This window comes from Carassius carassius, chromosome 28, assembly GCF_963082965.1.
Source record: "Carassius carassius chromosome 28, fCarCar2.1, whole genome shotgun sequence".
Taxonomy (NCBI): Eukaryota; Metazoa; Chordata; class Actinopteri; order Cypriniformes; family Cyprinidae; genus Carassius; species Carassius carassius.
In genome coordinates, this window is record NC_081782.1 from 5,402,334 (window position 1) to 5,420,973 (window position 18,640).

The following is an 18,640-nucleotide window of genomic DNA, read 5'->3' on the forward strand; positions in this document are numbered from 1 at the left end:
AAAAAATAAATAAAACATTCCAAAATGTTGCGAAAATCGCCTTTGAAGTTGTCAATTTAAAAATAATAATAAAATATACATAATTGAAATGTAAAAAATATCTTCATGAAACATGATCTTTATTCAATATCCGAATTATTTTTTGCATGAAAGAAAAATCAATAATTTGGACTCATACAATGTATTGTTGGCTATTGCTACAATATAGCCGTGCAACTTAAGACTGCTTTTGTGGCCCAGGGTTACATACTGTATATAATTCAGAGTGATACTTCAGATACTTCAGAAGGATTTTATATTCCAAAGATAAATGCATGTATTATAAAAAGTATGTTACATATTGTGTTAGAAGGCATAATATCCTGATGCTACATAATATGCATGACAAATGTTTTATTATTAACAAACTCTGACATTTTTGGTCTTCTTATAAACACTATAGTGAAACGCATTTTGGTTTTGACGTGTAGCTTTTTCATCAGACATTTTCATAGATGTTGCCTACTTCCTCCTTGATGTAATCAGCTTCATAATCATAATCCTTATGGAATATTTATGAAATGAAAGTACAAAGCCAGACACCCGTAATTTTAGTAAGTAATATGTTATAAAGAATCTATTTTCAGAGTGTAACACAGTAATAGCAGAAATAAACAATATACTCACTGAGTGGGATTTTGGATCACTGAGGTGCATGAGGGAAAATACACATTTATGTGTTTATTTCGTTACCAGGTAAATTTTGTTAATTTTGAAAAATTTAAAATACTTAAAATCCACTTATTAGAGACTTATATGTGGTTCAAAGTTGCTGTACCTCTTTGGTGAGGGCATTTGAGGTTTGGAGAAAGTTTTCTTTCCTGACTCTGGACTTGCATCTTTTGACCTGGGGACATATGTTGTGTGTAAGAAAAAGAAGCTGATGCTGTAAGTTTTAATAATGCCTTTAACCTTTTGTTTAATATCTACTTTATTTCCTGTGTGATTTAACCTCAAGTTTAATGAGTTTAATTCCTGACATTTTCAATATCTTTTAAATAACTTTTACATTTAGTTACAGATAATTAAAGATCACATAATCAAATATCAAAGACAGCGAATGCATAAAAAATATAGTGTAATTAGATAAGCATTGCTTGCTTTATGTCATCCAGTTAACTTCTACACAGCCACATATGTTAAGTGGTATGGCAACTTGTATTAGACATCTCCTTTGTTCTCAGAATATACAACTAGCTTTTGTTGAAGTGTGAAGTTATAAATAGATAATTTATAACAACGAAAACAGATAGTAAGAGACAAGTCTTTGAATATCATCATCTCATTTCATTTACAACAAATTTATCAAAATCAGCAGTATTTTAGTTTATGAACAATGAAGTTAAATTGGGGAATACCTGTCTTAAAGAGACATAAACAAACAGTTACCTTTGTCTCTTCTTGAATATGACTACAACAAGGATACAAGCCAGAAGGAACACAAGTGACGGTGTTAAGATGTAAAGACCAGTAATCTTGAGTCCAATGAGCACTGGGTCTGCATCATGGTGAAAGAGGAATAACAGAATTTATATCATTATTTTTTAGGACACAACTGATATTAAAACTAATAAAATAACTGATCTAAAAGGCAAGGCAATAGTGTAAGTATGAGCTACAGGAAAAAAAAAAAACAAAGCACATTCTTCATTTTGGATTGGATTCACAAGATTTGGAGCACAAGAAAATCAGTATGATACCATATAAATTATGATATATTGGTGGGACAAAATGCTAATAAATTACTCACTTTGCACATTTAAGACAACAGATGCCGTAATGTCTCTTCCAGAAAATTTAGCTGTACATATCAATTTCTTGCCATGGTCTTCTCTTGCCCCCAGAAAGGTTATGCTAGAATAGCTGATCTGATCTAAAGCAGAAAGTGATTTGTTCCACTCCGTGACCTGCATGTTCTCATAGTTCCATGTGATGTTTGGATTCTCATTCTGGCAGGAATGGTAGACGCTACAAGTGAAGTTCTTTGCGATGCCCTCGGTGACATCTGCCAGTTCAGGCTCAATCGATATGTTATGATGGACACCTGAAATTGAATTGAAATCTTGAAATAGGTCCAGCTGTGGCATTTAAACTGAACTTACAGTTAATATCACACAAAGCAGTTCATGTTTGTTTTTACTCACATTTAGCACTTCTATCTATTGTAGCTGTCACAGTTATTCCACCATAATGTTTTACTGAACACTCAATAATCGAATGTACTGTCTTTACGACACCTGTGCGTGTCAGAGTGCTTTTCCACAGGCCATCTTTAATATGCTCATTGTCTATTTGATTAGATCCTTCTATACCGTTCAGAGTGATGGTTGGTTTACTGTATGGACACGTGTGGAAAGTTGAACATACTACTGTGATGGCGTCACCTGTCTTGTCACCTCCAAAAACTTTGATGCTGGGTTGCTGTGGAATTGCTACAAATACCAGAAATGTCAGAATTAAGCAACACACTCTCACAACTAGATCACGCGTTAAAGAAAGAAAAGAGTATTTACATACCATTGACAAGGATTGTAGAAGTGACATCATAAAATTTGTAGGTGCTATACCCAATGTTTTCAGGGTCGATCCATGCATATAATTTTTCTCCATGGTGGGACAGTTCCAGGTTTTTGATCAGCAGAGTGCAATCCCTACTTGAGTTACTATATAAATCAGTTTTTCCTCTGAACTTCTTAATGACGTTGTTTTCATGCCAAGGATCGTAAACTAAAGGATAACCTCTAGAGACCCACTGATACCACACAACTCTATGTGGGTTTTCAGGTGGGTTTGATGTGTAGCTGAAAGAACATGGTATGACCAAACAGGAACCTTGGAGACCATGAATATCTTTCGGCATACTCACTTCCCATCCCAAAGCATCATAGAGCAGAACAACTGTGGGACAAAATTTGGAGTCATTACATGTTCATTTAGGCTGAAAATTTTAGCATTTAATTTGTCCCATGTTTTTTCTGTTAATTCAGCACACTATAATACACTAAACTTTGTAGATTTAATAAATGTCAATAGTAGATTCAGGTAATGCGACTGCTGTAAACATTTAGTTGGAAGCTGTTTGGCTTTTTTATATGTTTGTTAAATCTTATCATTGCTGATTTGGTGTATAGTATGTGAAATTTATTAAATTATTCATAAAATGTAATGGGCATGAGTCAATCATAATTTTATTCTGTGATTAGAAATAACGTTCTTTCCATACTGTCCAAAAAAAAAAAAAAAAGAAAGAAACAGCATCTATATTGAAATAGAGTCTAGATATAATGAAATTCAATGATGTGGCAGTTGTTTTTTAGTCAAAGTACTTGTCAATTATACAGAATTTTTATTTAGTCTGTCTAGTCTTCATTGGTAGGTGATCTGGATGTTGTAGTTTTTAGAGAGCCTCCATCTTGATCTGTAGTCCTTTACCACCGGCAACTTGAGACGACATAAAATTCCTACCCTTAACTTAACTCACCCTCGAAATGCCACACAGACACACAATTTACACTGTAAAGGCTAATGTTTCTGCACAATAATGTGTTTCACTTTTTTATCTTGTGAGAGTAAGGCATATAGTAGGTATTTTTTGACTGCTGTGAATAAAGTGTGTATAAAATTGTAGCCTATTATTTTTTTATATATGATTTTGGTACTGTATTATCATTTACTGAGCAGCCTAATGTGGAAACTTTGGTAACACTTTAACCAAATTAACTATTAACTACGAAATTTCTCACAATAAATTCTTAATTTGCTGCTTATTAATAGTTAGTAAGGTAGTTGTTAGGTTTAGGTATTGGGTAGGATTAGGGATGTAGAATAAGGTTAAGTAGAATAAGGCATTAATATGTTCTTAATTATCACTAATACATGTCTAATAATCTAGTACCGGTAAAATGCATGCTAATAAGCAAATAATAGGTGTTACCTATTCTAAAGTGTTACCGAAACTTCTGTTAAATTATATTAATAAACACATAGAAACATTTACTGTGACAGAACATGCCCAAAACATACCTAAAAGAGGACAACAGATAATATACCTTGGAAAAGTAAATGAAGTAGAAGTGGTGCTTTCATGTTCCTGGGTCAATACAGAAACAAAAATCAAAGTTAAATGTCAGTAATGGGTGAACTTCCAGCCTAACAGTTTATCACTTCAATTGTAGTTTTGACAATAATTTATTTCATAATAATGATGTAATAATAACACATTATTTTTCATTCCTACCTTCTCAGTTTTCCTCTGCAGAGAAAAGGATAATAACCTTTTACCAAGAGCAGCAAAATATGAGAAGTGAGAGATAGGAGAAGCATATTTTTCAGATAGGATGAAAAAAATATTTCTTAATCTTGTCATAGGTCATCACATCAAGTCGCTTGTGCTGTGACACCACAGTCAAAAATTTTATTTCCTGACATGAACGCCACAATTCTTGACTCTGACAAATGATTTTAATATCTTTATAATACAGAAGTGGAACATTTAAAAACAATGTTTAAAAACACCAAACTGAACTTAAAGGGTTAGTTCACGCAAAAATCTAAATTATGTCATTAATAACTCACCCTCATGTCGTTCCAAACCCCTGAGACCTCCATTTATCTTCGGAACACAGTTTAAAGGCAGGGTAGGTAAAAAATGTATAAAAAAACTTTTTTCCAAATTTGTTTAAACTTTATTTATATATCAATACATAATTAAAATGTAAGTACTCTGAAAAAGAAAGTATAAAAATCGAGTGTCTGTAGACCTCTCACGACTGTTTTAAAGACAGCTCATTATTTCCATTCACTCCACCCCCTCCCTTCTGGGCTCCTTCCAAAGCCTCTACTACGGCTCGCTAAGTAATGTTATGTTAGCTATATTACGCAGCTACGTGTGCTAATGACACATGCTTCATGAAAAAATAAACAAAAAAAATATGTATGATCAAAATACAAAAAGAAAGATTTACCTGTCCAGCAGAAATAAAGCCATCAAGGAGTCACTTTTCAGCCCCTTGAGTTCCCTCAGTTCTCGCTATCGCTGGAAAGCCACGCCGATATTAACTCACGTTTTATTTCTTTGTTTATCCAAAGACTTTTTGTTCATTGCCTTTTCTTGTACTGTTACTGTCTTCCTTTTTTTGCCTGGTTTGCCTTCACTAACTGCATAGGCCGGTACTGTGAATTTTGCTTGCTGTTTCTCTGCCATTGTTTTGGTATTCCTAGGATCCGTGCCTCTTGAACTCCTCAAATCAAACGTGCGCGCGCAAGTGGGCAGGTCATGTGTGGCAAAAGGGTGGTTGCCATGGTTGCGAGAGAGTGACAGTCGCCTAAGCCAATCCTATGTTTCGTCCCGAAATGGAAATAATGAGCTGTGTTTAATACAGATTAAACGGTCTAGAGTCACTCGATTTTTATACTCTTTTTATCAGAGTACTTACATTTGAATTATGCATTGATATATATAGAAAGTTTAAACAAATTTGGAAGAAAGTTGTTTATAAATTTATTACCTACCCTGCCTTTAAGATATTTTAGATTTAGTCAAAGATTCAGATTCAGTTCAGATTCAGTCCCTCCATTGAAGCTGTGTGTACGGTATACTGTCCATGTCCAGAAAGGTAAGAAAAACATCATCAAAGTAGTCCATGTAACATCAGAGGGTCAGTTAGAATTTGTTGAAGCATCGAAAATACATTTTGGTCCAAAAATAGCAAAAACTACGACTTTTTTCATCATTGTCTTCTCTTCCGTGTCTGTTGTGAGACAGTTCAAAACAAAGCAGTTTGTGATATCTGGTTTGTGAACGAATCATTCGATGTAACCGGATCTTTTTGAACCAGTTCACCAAATCGAACTGAATCGTTTTAAATGGTTTGCGTCTCCAATACGCATTAATCCACAAATGGCTTAAGCTGTTAACGTTTTTAATGTGGCTGACACTCCCTCTGAGTTCAAACAAACCAATATCCCGGAGTAATTCATTTACTCAAACAGTACACTGACTGAACTGCTGTGAAGAGAGAACCGAAGATGAACACCGAGCCAGATAATGAACGATAGATTGACTCGTTCATTGAATGAGTATACCATACACACAGTTTCAATGGAGGGACTGAGAGCTCTCGGACTAAATCTAAAATATCTTAAACTGTGTTCCGAAGATAAACGGAGATCTCACAGGTTTGGAATGACATGAGGGTGAGTTATTAATGACATAATTTAGATTTTTGGGTCTTTCCCAGGGTCCTCCATGTAAATTACCCTTTATTCCCTTGGGGTTGTAAAACAATGCAAATTCCAATTGTTAGTTCCTGTCTCCATCTCAGGGGATGTTTGTCTTGGTCTGAGTTATTTAAACAATTGCAGCAAGAGGATCAGCGTGATTTCTGTAGCCAGAAAGCCCGTAGTGTGTTGTGTGTCTCTTCACTTCATACTATGTATTTTCTAAGGTCAGGTATGCATATTTTACTTTTAGATTAATCTTTAAGAATTTGATGTTTTGTATTGATATGATTTGAAGTGTTTCAATTGGATATGTAATTGGCAGAATACATATTTACCTGACTGATAATAAATTGTTACATTTGATTTTATTCTGTTTTACTCTGTAATTATTGACTGTAGTAGATTACGTTGAATCCTTGTTAGAGACATGAGCAACCAGAATGAACAAGTTAATATAGACTAAATATTTAACTTATGATTTTATTCATGCGCGTAATTTGCACGGGGGTTACAGGGGTCATGACCCCCCCAAAAATCAGATCCAGCTAATATAACCCCCCCAATATCATCACATAATTCAGATTAAAATAGATATGAAATATTCAGAATGAATACTTTTGTTCATTTTCTTTATTAATTTCATTTGCAAGCAAGAAAGATAGTATCATATTTTAAATAATCTGTAATGTACCCCCCGCCCACCGCACCGATTTGGTATTACCAAAGTCTCTGGTATTACCCAACCCGCTTTCTGTACCAAGTTTGTTCACTATTTTGCACAGTCGATGGGATGAATGGTTGGAGAAAGCTGACGGAAAGATGAAAAGGACACTGAAAGGCAGCCAGACAACGATTTTTCATTGTTTGTCGACACCAGCCAAAAAAAAAGAAAAAAGAAAAAAAAAAGAAAAACGAAAAATCCTGACCAAACGGAGGTACCCTTAAGTTAGCTGTTAAGTTAGCTCAGCGTTTCTCAAAGTGTGGGGAATAGAAACATGACAAACAGGTTTTGTGCCCATCTTTTTAATTCCTTTATTTATTGACCATACACTCAAAACAAAGACACATTTAAATGTAAGCCTTGACGTTACTTAACCTCTTCACACGTAAGTTTAAAAGTATTTCAAGGCTACCGTTATTGATCGTAGTATTGCTTTATGGTTCCCATGGAGACGCGCCATTCATTGCTTGTCACACCGTAGCCACAATAGTGCTGAATGACTGATGAACTGCTTTTATTTCCTTTTTTATTCAAAATTTCACAAATGTGTTAGCTATAGCAGGATATATCTGATATTCCGATTGTCAAATATGTGCAAGTGGATGTGTTTTGTTGTTCAAACACCTTTATAACGATCGCATTACTTGAGCTGTATGCGCAACGTATTTTAGGTATCTATCTTATTAAAATACCTAAAAAAATACGTACATTATTAGGAATTTACCACCTCTGGTTCAATTTGAGATTATTTTTATTTTTGTTTGTTTTTTTGTTGTTCTTTTTGCATGGATTTTGCAAAGTGTCAAAATGAATCAAAGCACAACTAGGTTAATGTTAGTCCACACTTGTATTGATGTTATCAGAGGCTAAATGCAAACACAATTATTATTATTTTTTAATCTAATTTTGAGTCTTATTTCATGCAAAGTGATAATATAATTGCACTTTCATTTTCTTTATTTGAAAATTTTTAATGCTGTTATTTGATGTTAAGTTTTTAAAATGTGATGTTAATAAAATACATTTTAACAGTTAAACTTAAAGCCTAGTTTATTAACATTTTGTTGGGGTGATTGGGGACAGGTGGGGCTCGAAACCCTTTCCTACCTCTGAAGTGGGGAATGGCAGAAAAGTTTGAGAAACACTGAGTTAGCTGATGATTTGTTTTGTTGACTGGAGTTGGCTGGCTAGATGTTCGTTTGCCAGTGTCCTATGAGGTAAAGCCAGAGGGTGCCAGGGACTGTGTAGAACCAATGTCACTGAATTGTAACTGCTGTTTGCTCCAATACAGTCACCCGTTTTGGGGGGGGATTGCATAATTAAATTATGCAAATTAGCATGTTACCTTTTACACAAGAAAATAATACAACAAATTAATAAATAAATAAATATGCCGCGAGTTTAACCCCCCCAATGGTAGACCCAAAGTTACGCTCTTGATTTTATTATTATATAGACTTATTATTATTATTATTATTAAAGTACAAGTTAAAAGTAGAAACCTACGGAGCCCCTAAGGGACCGTGGTGGTGGGAAAAATCAGAGTGAATGAAAAAATTTGGGGTGGGAGGAAAAAATATTTTTCAGATATTAGTGTTTCCTTGCAAAACTTTTGCGTTCTTTCACAAAACCATTGAGTTCGGACAAACACTTACATTTACATTTATTCATTTTGCATATGCTTTTATCCAAAGCAACTTACAATTAGGGAACACATGAGTTGATTCTTCAATCTTTATTTTGTAAAGTTAACAGGAAGTGTTTGTCCGAACTTAAGTGTTGTTGTTGTTTTTTTGTTTGTTTTTTTCACTTCATTTAGGAAGTGAAATAAGTGGAAGGTTTCAAGTTAGGGACATGGTAAATCTTCATATTATTCCAATAACTCAAGACTCATTGCGGTTTATTTATTTTTAGATTTATATTTATTTATTTTTTATATATATTTTTTAAATGTAATATATGGGGACGCCAGCACAACGTTAACAGTCAGTAATAAAAAATAAATAAATAATAATAATAAAAAAAAGACATGGTTTAAAACAGCGCGGGCAAGTTATTCCTGACAGAATGCAATTTTGTAACACAAACGTAGTGATCATCTTTAAGACAGATGCAAAGAAAGAGAAAATACTGTACCATACAGAACAAAATCATTGAAATACTGAAAGAAAACCATAATTATGTAATTAGGGCGGGGTGAATGTATTTCTGAGGAGAACTGACTGTCTTCAGAAAAGTTTCGATGGCATTTTATAGTGGGAAGTTGTGGCCTAATGTTTAGAGAGTTGGAATTGCAATTGAAAGGTTGTGAGTTCGAGTCTCGGGCCAGCAGGAATTGTAGGTTGGGGGAGTGCGTCTACAGTTCTCTCTCCACCTTCACGACTGAGGTGCCCTTGAGCAAGGCACCGAACCCCCAACACTTGTGTGTGTGTGTTCGGATGGGTTAAAAGCAGAGCATGAATTCTGAGTATGGGTCACCATACTTGGCTGTATGTCACGTCACTTTTATTTTTCCTCTTACCGTCGTTAAATACACATTAAAGGAGTGTTATTGAGTGCAGCTCTGGTTGCAGCAACAATTCAGGAAATGCTAACGTTAGTGTTTTTTTCAGCACCACCTGCTGTCAGTGGTTGAATCTGCATTTTCATCAGAATCAGAAAGAGCTTTATTTCCAAGTGTTTACACACAAAATAAATTTTGTCAGGAGATTCCTGTACAGGAAGTACAAACATAGTGCAGACACACATATAATTAAGGTATTAAAACTAATAAGAAGAAATAGTAATCATAAAATATTCTTTCACTCAACATCTGATGTTTTAGTTTTGTGCACTTGCTTTATGTTGCCTATATTTTCGTTTGTTTGTTCAAGGTTAGTTTGGCCAGTAAAGGAGCAAAATAAACATTTAATAAATGTAAAAAAAAGAAAAAAAAAAAGAAAAAAAAAAAAGAATAAAACTATATAAATTGCCAACGAGGATGGGAATCGTCTCATTTGAGTGTAAAATAAATAAAATCCTGTTCAGTGCATCCTTAACTGGAATAGTTAGACCTACCTGAAAGACCTGAAAAAGCATGGTTCATTTCAGTTTTATCTTTGAACTATTGTACCTATTTTTGCAAAATGGTTATTATTTATTATAATACAATGTTACAGTCAACAATGAAAACAATAAGTCTTATTTATTGATTGATTGATTGATTGATTGATTGATTGATTGATTGATTGATTGTGGCAAGTCCTGTGAAAATTTTGCCAGGCCAAGTAAAAAATAAAAAATAAACCACTGACAAATTTCCTTAGTGCTAAGGCCTGTTAATACGATCAAAATCAGTGTCTTAACACTTGTACACAGATCTGTAGAACACATAGGTTACATAATGATATGTTAAAAATAAAAACTTAAAATATGTACTTGAAAAGGGGTGACTTTGAATAGCATAACTGTAAAATTGTGAGGAAGAGCTGAGCAGGTCTTGCACATGTATTTCCTGGTCTGAATGTGACTTCCTGCTTAACCAGGAAGTAATGGATACCAAAAAAGGTAGAAATATATGTATGTAAAAGGAGAATGCATGTGTGTGAAAGCAAAACCAAAATGAATGTATGTGTACGGAGATTGTAAGTGTGTGAAAGCAAGAATATATGTATGTGAAAAGAGAATGTAAGTTAGGGTGACCAAACGTCCTGTTTTCCATGCACATTTACCTATGAGAAGAAATTCCGCACTTACTTTCCCGATCGGGATAAGTGGGAGGGTGCATGCACCATGTGCAGTACAACTTCAAAGACACTTCTTGCAAAGACTTTCATGCTTATTTGTTAAGCAACAAAAAACTGCTGAGAAAGATCAGCTCTACAGCAAAATATAGATGGGCAAACAAGGAGGATGAGGAAGAAAAACAGGATAAAGACGAAAATGAGGATGAGAAAGGAAAGTAAAGATATAGATATTTTTTGTTAGTTAGTTTTTGAGACCTTTTTTTTTTATTCCTAATATAGCAGAGGTATTTTTCAGTTATTTATAATTTATTTATTAATTTTTCTAATACAGAAGAGACATTACTTCTATAATTATTTCATTCGTTAATGAAAAACATGTTTAAATGAAAAACAAAAGGAGGCAGTGATATTTGATATTCTTTTTAATTTTATTGTAAATATACAGTGAGGAAAATAGCAGTAGTCATGGCGTGCTGGCTGATGTTATCAAGTACGCTGCTGTTTGCAGAATTACCGGATTTGCGTCGTCGCAGACATCACACTCCAGAGTCGAATGCGCAGAGTCTGAATTACCAAGGAAGCTAGTCCAAAATCAGCGTACTTTGTATTGAGAACAGTGTTGCCAGGCGTACGATAATTATCGTATTTGTACGATAATTTTTACCTCTGTACGATGTACGATCAATAATGGAAAAAATCCCGTAATGTACGATAATTTCAGAATTTTATGAAAATTTAAATAATAGTAGTTGCAGTCATAGGGCTTCTTTACTCACACAAGAAATCGGCTCATTACAGACAATCTAAATGCGTTCGTGTGCACCTGAGGGTGTGTTAAGAATGCAGGAAAGTGCCCTGCTTTAAAGCCAACGGGCACTATTTGCGGTCCATGACAGCAAGAACCCCTTCAACGTCTGGCAACACGCAGGATTCCGATGACAGCTGCTCAAATGTGGAGTTAACTGCCCCACGCAACAACAGCTAAATTCCTTCATCACTGAACGTGACAAAGCAAGTGTTAAAAATCATTTTAATATGTTTTAATATGCGGCGCGATGCAGACAGTCACTGAAAATAATGGGATAGTATTTTGTCTCTCTGCTTCCGTCCAACAATACGCCTTCTTATCTATTGTGGTAATTTGCAGGTTGTGTCAAAATGTTGTTGGTTTAAAATAGATAAATAACTCTTTTGACTCGTGTACGATAATTTTCTTCCAAATACGATAATTTTGAACTTCTGGTACGATACTTGGACATTTCCAATCTGGCAATACTGATTGAGAAACGCGCGCAGACCTACGTCACCAGTCTATTTGCCTAATCTTCCCAGTACTTTAGACCATGGTGGAAACACAGAAAGCAACAGGTCTGGGGGTTCCTGGGAAAAAAAGTTCGGTGGAAACGCGGCATTAGATTAGCAAAGACATCATTACTGATGATGCTGTTCGTCAAGGCCACAAACTCATTTAACCTGTCCAAAACCAAATGGCTTCTGAGTTAAAGGAAATCTGTACCGTACTTGCTGCGCAAGTGTCAAAATGTCCTCCACAATTTCACAGATTATTTCCATTTTTCATAACATTCCGCAAAATTGTCTATTAATAATTGTGTATTACCGTCGATTGTGGGTGACGTCACTTCCAAATACAAACACGCCCAATAAAATGGCCCCACCCCTGTCAATTGATTGACAGGTTTCAGTGTAGACGTGTAGACAATTTTTGTGATTTACACTCCTTGTGAAGGGTGTCAATGATTGTCTTCTGGACAACTGTCAGATTAGCAGTCTTCCTCATGATTGTGTAGCCTAGTGAACCAAACTGAGAGAGAATTTTTAAGGCTCAGGAAACCTTTGCAGGTGATTTGAGTTGGTTAGCTGATTGGCATGTCACCATATTCTAATTTGTTGAGATTTGGTGTTGTGAATTGGTGGGTTTTTCTTAAATGTGAACCAAAATCATCACAATCAAAAGAGCCAAAGACTTAAACTACTTCAGTCTGTGTGCATTGAATTTATTTAATTCACAATTCCACAATCACAATTTCAAAACGTTTCCACAACATTCTAATTTGAGATGCACCTGTATAACAATAAAACAATGTTTGTTACAATGTTTCAAGATAACAAAGAAAGAACATTCTTTCGGCCACATTAGGAGAACGTTATAGGAACATCACTGAGGCCTGAGATAGTGTATTATTGTTATTATTATTATTTTATCAAACTTTCTTGTAATGTGACATAATAACAAATCTAGAACATTTTACCTGGAAAATTTTAGGGATGTTTTGAGGATGTTGTTGAGGTACCCAGTTATACAATATTGTCAATAATACATTTTCATCGTCTTCATATTCTAATTTGTTGAGATCGTGAATTGGTGGGTTTTTGTTAAATGTGAACCAAAATCATCAAAATTAAAAGAACCAGACTTAAACTACTTCAGTCTGTGTACAACTAATTTATTTTAATACACGAGTTTCACAATTTGTGTTGAATTACTAAAATAAATGAACTTTTCCTCGACATTCTAATTTATTGAGAAGCACTTGTATATTGGTTGTTCATAGGGGTGGGCAATATGGAAAAAGAAATATTTTTTTTTAGAAATATCACAATTTTATCACAATTCTTTGTCATGTTGGTTTTACTATTTTGCAAGTTGTCTGAGAATTACATCCAAACAAATTTCCCTATTCTAAAGACAAAGCCTTTCAAGGTAACAGAAAAAAAAGAATGGCAGATATTTAGGCCAAAGAGGACGAGGATAACATTTTTTGTTATTTTTTAATAACAAGGATAAAAGAATGACAAAGATATAAATTACAACTACACATGACATACAAATAAAACAAACAGTGCTTTATTTTCAGGTGCAATATGTGCATTTAGCAGGACCATTCAAAAAGTTAAATGAACAAATATAAAAATAAAATACTATATGAACCGATTCCTAAAGCAACTGTATTAAATAGACTGTCAAGTAAATAACCGTGTCAAGGTCCATAAAAGTTATGAAAGGTGTCTTCAGAATACTCCATCTGCCATCAGACGTGCAATCTGAGTTATATGAAGTGACAAGAATACTTTTTGTAAGCAAAGAAAACAAAAATAATGACTTTATTCAACAGTCTCCTCTGTGTCACCCCATATCACCATATGCTCTTTTGTGTCCTCTGTGCCACAAGGATGCGCTGTTTCTACTTGTATTTAACTTCACCCAAAAATGAAAATTCAGTCATTAATTACTCATCCTAATTTCGTTCCAAACCCGTAACTTCATTCATCTTCAGAACACATGCGGAGGCAAAGAATTGTTGAAGAAAGTGGTTTATTTTATTTGTTTGTGCACAAAAAGTATTCTCTTAGCTTCGTAAATTTATGATTGAACCTCTGGACCATTTTAACGATGTCCTTACTATGGTTGTGCGCCTTGACTGTGGTGGTAGTACCGTTGCTGTCTATGGTCAGAGAGTTCTCGGCTTTCATTGGTGGCCTTGGGTTAAAAGGAATCTTTTTTTTTATTTATTTATTTATTTTTTTACATTCAGCGCAAACAGCTGCTTGTGCTGCCTGACAGTTTCATGAACTGTTTCATGAAGAGACTTTCATGGAAAAATTTAATGTGTAAAGCCACTCAAAGAAATTCACAGGTAAAAATTAAATATGTTTAGTTTATTTCTAACATGATGTATTTAAGTAACATACAATGACAAGGGAGTGATTTTGCTGAATATTTCTACGAGTGCAAATATTACCTTGATTTTAGTTCAACAAACAAGAAAATTTTAGACACAGTATTGACTGTTTTGTTCTTCTACTGGTGGTTTAGTGTATTTTAAAAAATTATTTTTCCTCTGCATATCTTTTTTTTCTTTTTTATAGGCCTATTAAAAATGTATTGCAGTTGTAATTTAGCACTGTACATTTAATTTGATTGGTAACAACCCTATAGTGCATTTTTATTTATTTTTTTGTTAACTAATAATTTAACTTTAAAGATGATGCATACATTTTAATAAGGTAAAAAAAAAATATTGGCCTTTATTAAAGTAAATAAAATCCTGGAGTAAATATATATTTTTAAAAAAAGTTAAAGTCTCGGCTCAAGGTTCGGGCTTTTCAAGCCAATGTCAAGTGGTTTATTAATGTATAATTGATAACGTAGATGTGTTTTAAATTTATTGAAGCAGTATATATATATACTCATAAGGTGTCATATGCATACTTTCAATAAATTAGTCTTTTCATAGTTTGTGAAGATTAATTAGGCTGGCTAGTTCAGAAAGTTTTCAATATTGTGATCTTAAGATGTAATATTTATTTGTATTCTTTCTGTTTACACTGTTGTATGCTCCTCTGTTATAGGCCATGAGGAAGAACTCTATCATGCACACAGTGAATAGAGCTCAGCGCTGCTAACTGGGAGAATAGCTGGAAAACTGGAGGAGGAGAACATTTGAACATACAGACAACTGTATTATTTTTCTGCAAGAACCACAACACGCAAAGATGATGAGCACTCTCAGCAAACAACAGTCAGACGCTTAATTATACACTGTACTTTACTAAGTTCTACAACATGTGATGCTGAGTTAGATTTTGATATAATTTTTTTTAGGTTAATAAAATGATATGTTTTAAGAATGCAATAGCTAAGAATTAAAAAAAAAATGTGTTTTTTTAAGAATGTTAGGGAATTATGTTATAACAATGTTATCACTAAACATTTTTAGAATGTTTTTATAGAATGTTAAACTATATTTAGAGAGAACATTCTAGGAACAAAAATAAAAACTACCCGGTAAAACATTGTAAGAATGTTGCAGCATACTGTTTTAACAATGTTGTCAAGAAACAATTTTAGAATGATTTTAGAGAATGTTATCATATCTTATAGGAAAATGTTCTGGGAACAAAAATAAAACTACCTGATAAAAACTATATAAGAATGTTACAGTATACTGTTTTAACAATGTTGTCACTAAATAATTTTAAAATGTTTTTAGAGAATGTTATTCTATCTTATAGGAAAATGTTCTGGCAACAAACCTTTTAAGAATGTTACGGAATACTGTTTTAACAATGTTATCACTAAACATTTTTAGAATGTTTTAAGAGAATGTTATCCTTACTTCTGAGAGAATGTTCTGGGAACAAAAACAAAACTACCCACAAAAACTTTGTAATAATGTTATGGATAGATGTTCTAACAATGTAATCACTAAACCTTTATAGAATGTTTTTAGAGAATGTTATCCTAATTAAGAGAACATTCTGGGAATTAAAATAAAACTTCCTGCTAAAAACTTTGTAAGAATGTTAGGGCATTGGTTCCCTAACATTGGTTCCCTAGAGTTCACAGGGGGGGGCGCAGGAGCGGATATGCTTTGAGGTGAATAAAGATGCATAAAATGTTCAACTAATAATTTTATCTAAAAATATTTTTTCAAAGTTTTAAAAAAATCATATACTAACAATGCCAATTTCAATTACAATTTCGTTATTTCAAATGTAGGCGCGTTGCGCGTGGTAAGCGTGCTCATAATGTAAGAGACGCCGACGCGACCACAACAGTGCCCAACATCAAATGGCAAACATAATGCAAGCGGAACGAAACTGCGCATTATTGTGTGGTTGACGGACCGTTTATCAGTTTGGACCAGTGCAGCGCGAGCCGATCGTGATCATGCGATGCTGTTACTACACAGCGCTAATAAGAGATCCAGTAAAGAAAGCATTTGAATTTGCCACAGAAGTAATAACATCGCTGCGAGATCTAGAGAGAAACATTCACATTTCTCCGTTATAAACGGATCAAACAGCGCGTGGAAACCAGGAAGAAACATTGTGCCGTGAATGAACTATCCAGTGTTCAGATCTGCAACATTCACCATGGATTTACTGTAGTAACACTAACCGAACCATGAAAGTTTGGCAGGAATAGTAGGCAATAATGCCTTCAAGTAACATTACGTAGGTTTTATTTTGACATTATTGACAATATGACAATACAATTGCTGCCCTCAAATGTTAATCTGAAATAAAATAAACCTTGGTTTATAACTACTACAATTTCATTTTTTCCAAGAAGCTGTTTTGTTTTATATGCTCATAAGAAGAATCAATTATAGCTCCAGAATTACTCAAAGTAAAAAATATCACACTTTATTATGTTAGTTTTAATATAAAAAAAAAGAAATCAATGAAATTTCTCTGGCATTTCTTTCTTTTTGCTGTATCAAAAATGTACCGAACCGTACCGTGACACAAGTGTATCGTATCGAACCGAACTGTGAATTTTGTGAACCGTTACACCCCTATATATATATATATATATATATATATATATATATATATATATATATATATATATATATATTAGTGCTGGGAAAAAAATTTATTGCATCCAAAATAAAAGTTTGTGTTTGCATAATATATGTGTGTGAACTGTGTATAATTATTTTGTATATAAATACACGCATATGCATGTATTAATAAAATAATTTTTTTGCATGTATATACATTTATACATAATTTATATTATATATAAATATAAATAATTTATATATAAATAAATAAAAATATTAAATATATACATGCATATGTGTGTATTTATATATACAAAATAATTATAAACAGTACACACATATATATTATGCAAAAACAAACTTTTATTTTGGATGCGATTCATTTTTTCCCAGCACTAATATATATATATATATATATATATATGGGGGGGGGTCACGGATTTTTAAATATGTACATGGGGGGGTGGGGGGGGGGGGGCCAAGGAAAAAGGTTGGGAACCACTGTCCTTAGGGAATGATGTTCTAACAATGTTATCACTAAACATTTTCAGAATGGTTTTAGAGAATGTTATCCTAATTTTTGAGAGAACGTTCTAGGAACTAAAATAAAACTACCCGCTAAAAACTTTGCTAGAACAATGAATGGTAATATTCTTATAACATTTTTAGAACAAAACAATTCTAGCTGGGTAGGCTACTAATGACCTGCTATGTTTTAATTGTTCCTAAAACTTATAAATGTAGCCTACTCACCTTGATTTGCAGTGACAGTCCTTCGTATTTCATAGATCTTGTTGCAATAGTAAACTGCGCTGAGATTACAATGCCTGAGATGCGCGCAGAAGTTGATGGAAATCTATCGCCAGATCCTCAGTCCTCATGTGCATTTACATTCACTTTTTTAACAAATGCGCGAATACATTCGGCTCTGTGTTGACATCTTCCTTGGTGTAACAATCAATTCTGAACGACGCGCTTGATACACCTCCTATTCCACGGGCTCCACACACAACTACTCCCCACGGACACGGACACAATGAATAGCTTTCATTCCTCCCTCACCGGCGGCTGGTATCCGTTACACCGGCGCCTCGGCAGGACACGTCTTTGAGTTCGGCTTTGTCGATTCCGTTGCGTCCCTCTTATTTGCACGTAATGTATTGGACAATGGAAAAAAGTTGACAAACATCGACAGTCAAATCAGTCTGAGCTGAATGCCTATGTATATCGACCTGGTTATATAAACATATCACTAAATAATATACATTTTGCGTGCGAACCTACTTCAGACTTGCGTCCGTCAAAAGAAAGTTTGTTTTTCAGGGCGATTTTCTAAATAAATAAACAAATAAAATCTGTTTTTAGTAGGCTATATGAGGTGTATGTATCCTTTTCAAACAGTTCAGTAACCAAAGAAATCTATCTAAAGATGTTGCTGGCATTACAAATTACATGTAACATATAAAAACAAAAAAGTAACAATTTGAATTAAACATGAAATTTTAGAAAGACTGAAATAGTTTTTGTTGTAAATACTCTTCTTACTTTCAACCATGACTATACTAAGTTAAAAAAATATATATGAATCATTATTATTCTAATATTATTATACTATATAT

The 18,640-nt window shown here is 33.8% G+C and overlaps 1 protein-coding gene across 1 annotated transcript; it reads right to left on the bottom strand.

Moving 5' to 3' along the window:
* Positions 1–33: 33 nt before the first annotated feature.
* Positions 34–18,268, bottom strand: LOC132107770 (sialoadhesin-like). Its single transcript, XM_059513966.1, has 9 exons — positions 17,775–18,268; positions 4,089–4,129; positions 2,557–2,937; positions 2,184–2,471; positions 1,790–2,083; positions 1,429–1,537; positions 818–886; positions 667–685; positions 34–541 (listed from the first exon to the last, which is right to left on the bottom strand). The coding sequence occupies exons 2-9, from the start codon at positions 4,123–4,125 to the stop codon at positions 479–481; spliced, it is 1,260 nt and encodes a 419-aa protein (XP_059369949.1). The 5' UTR covers positions 4,126–4,129; positions 17,775–18,268; the 3' UTR covers positions 34–478.
* Between the last annotated feature and the right edge of the window lie 372 nt (positions 18,269–18,640).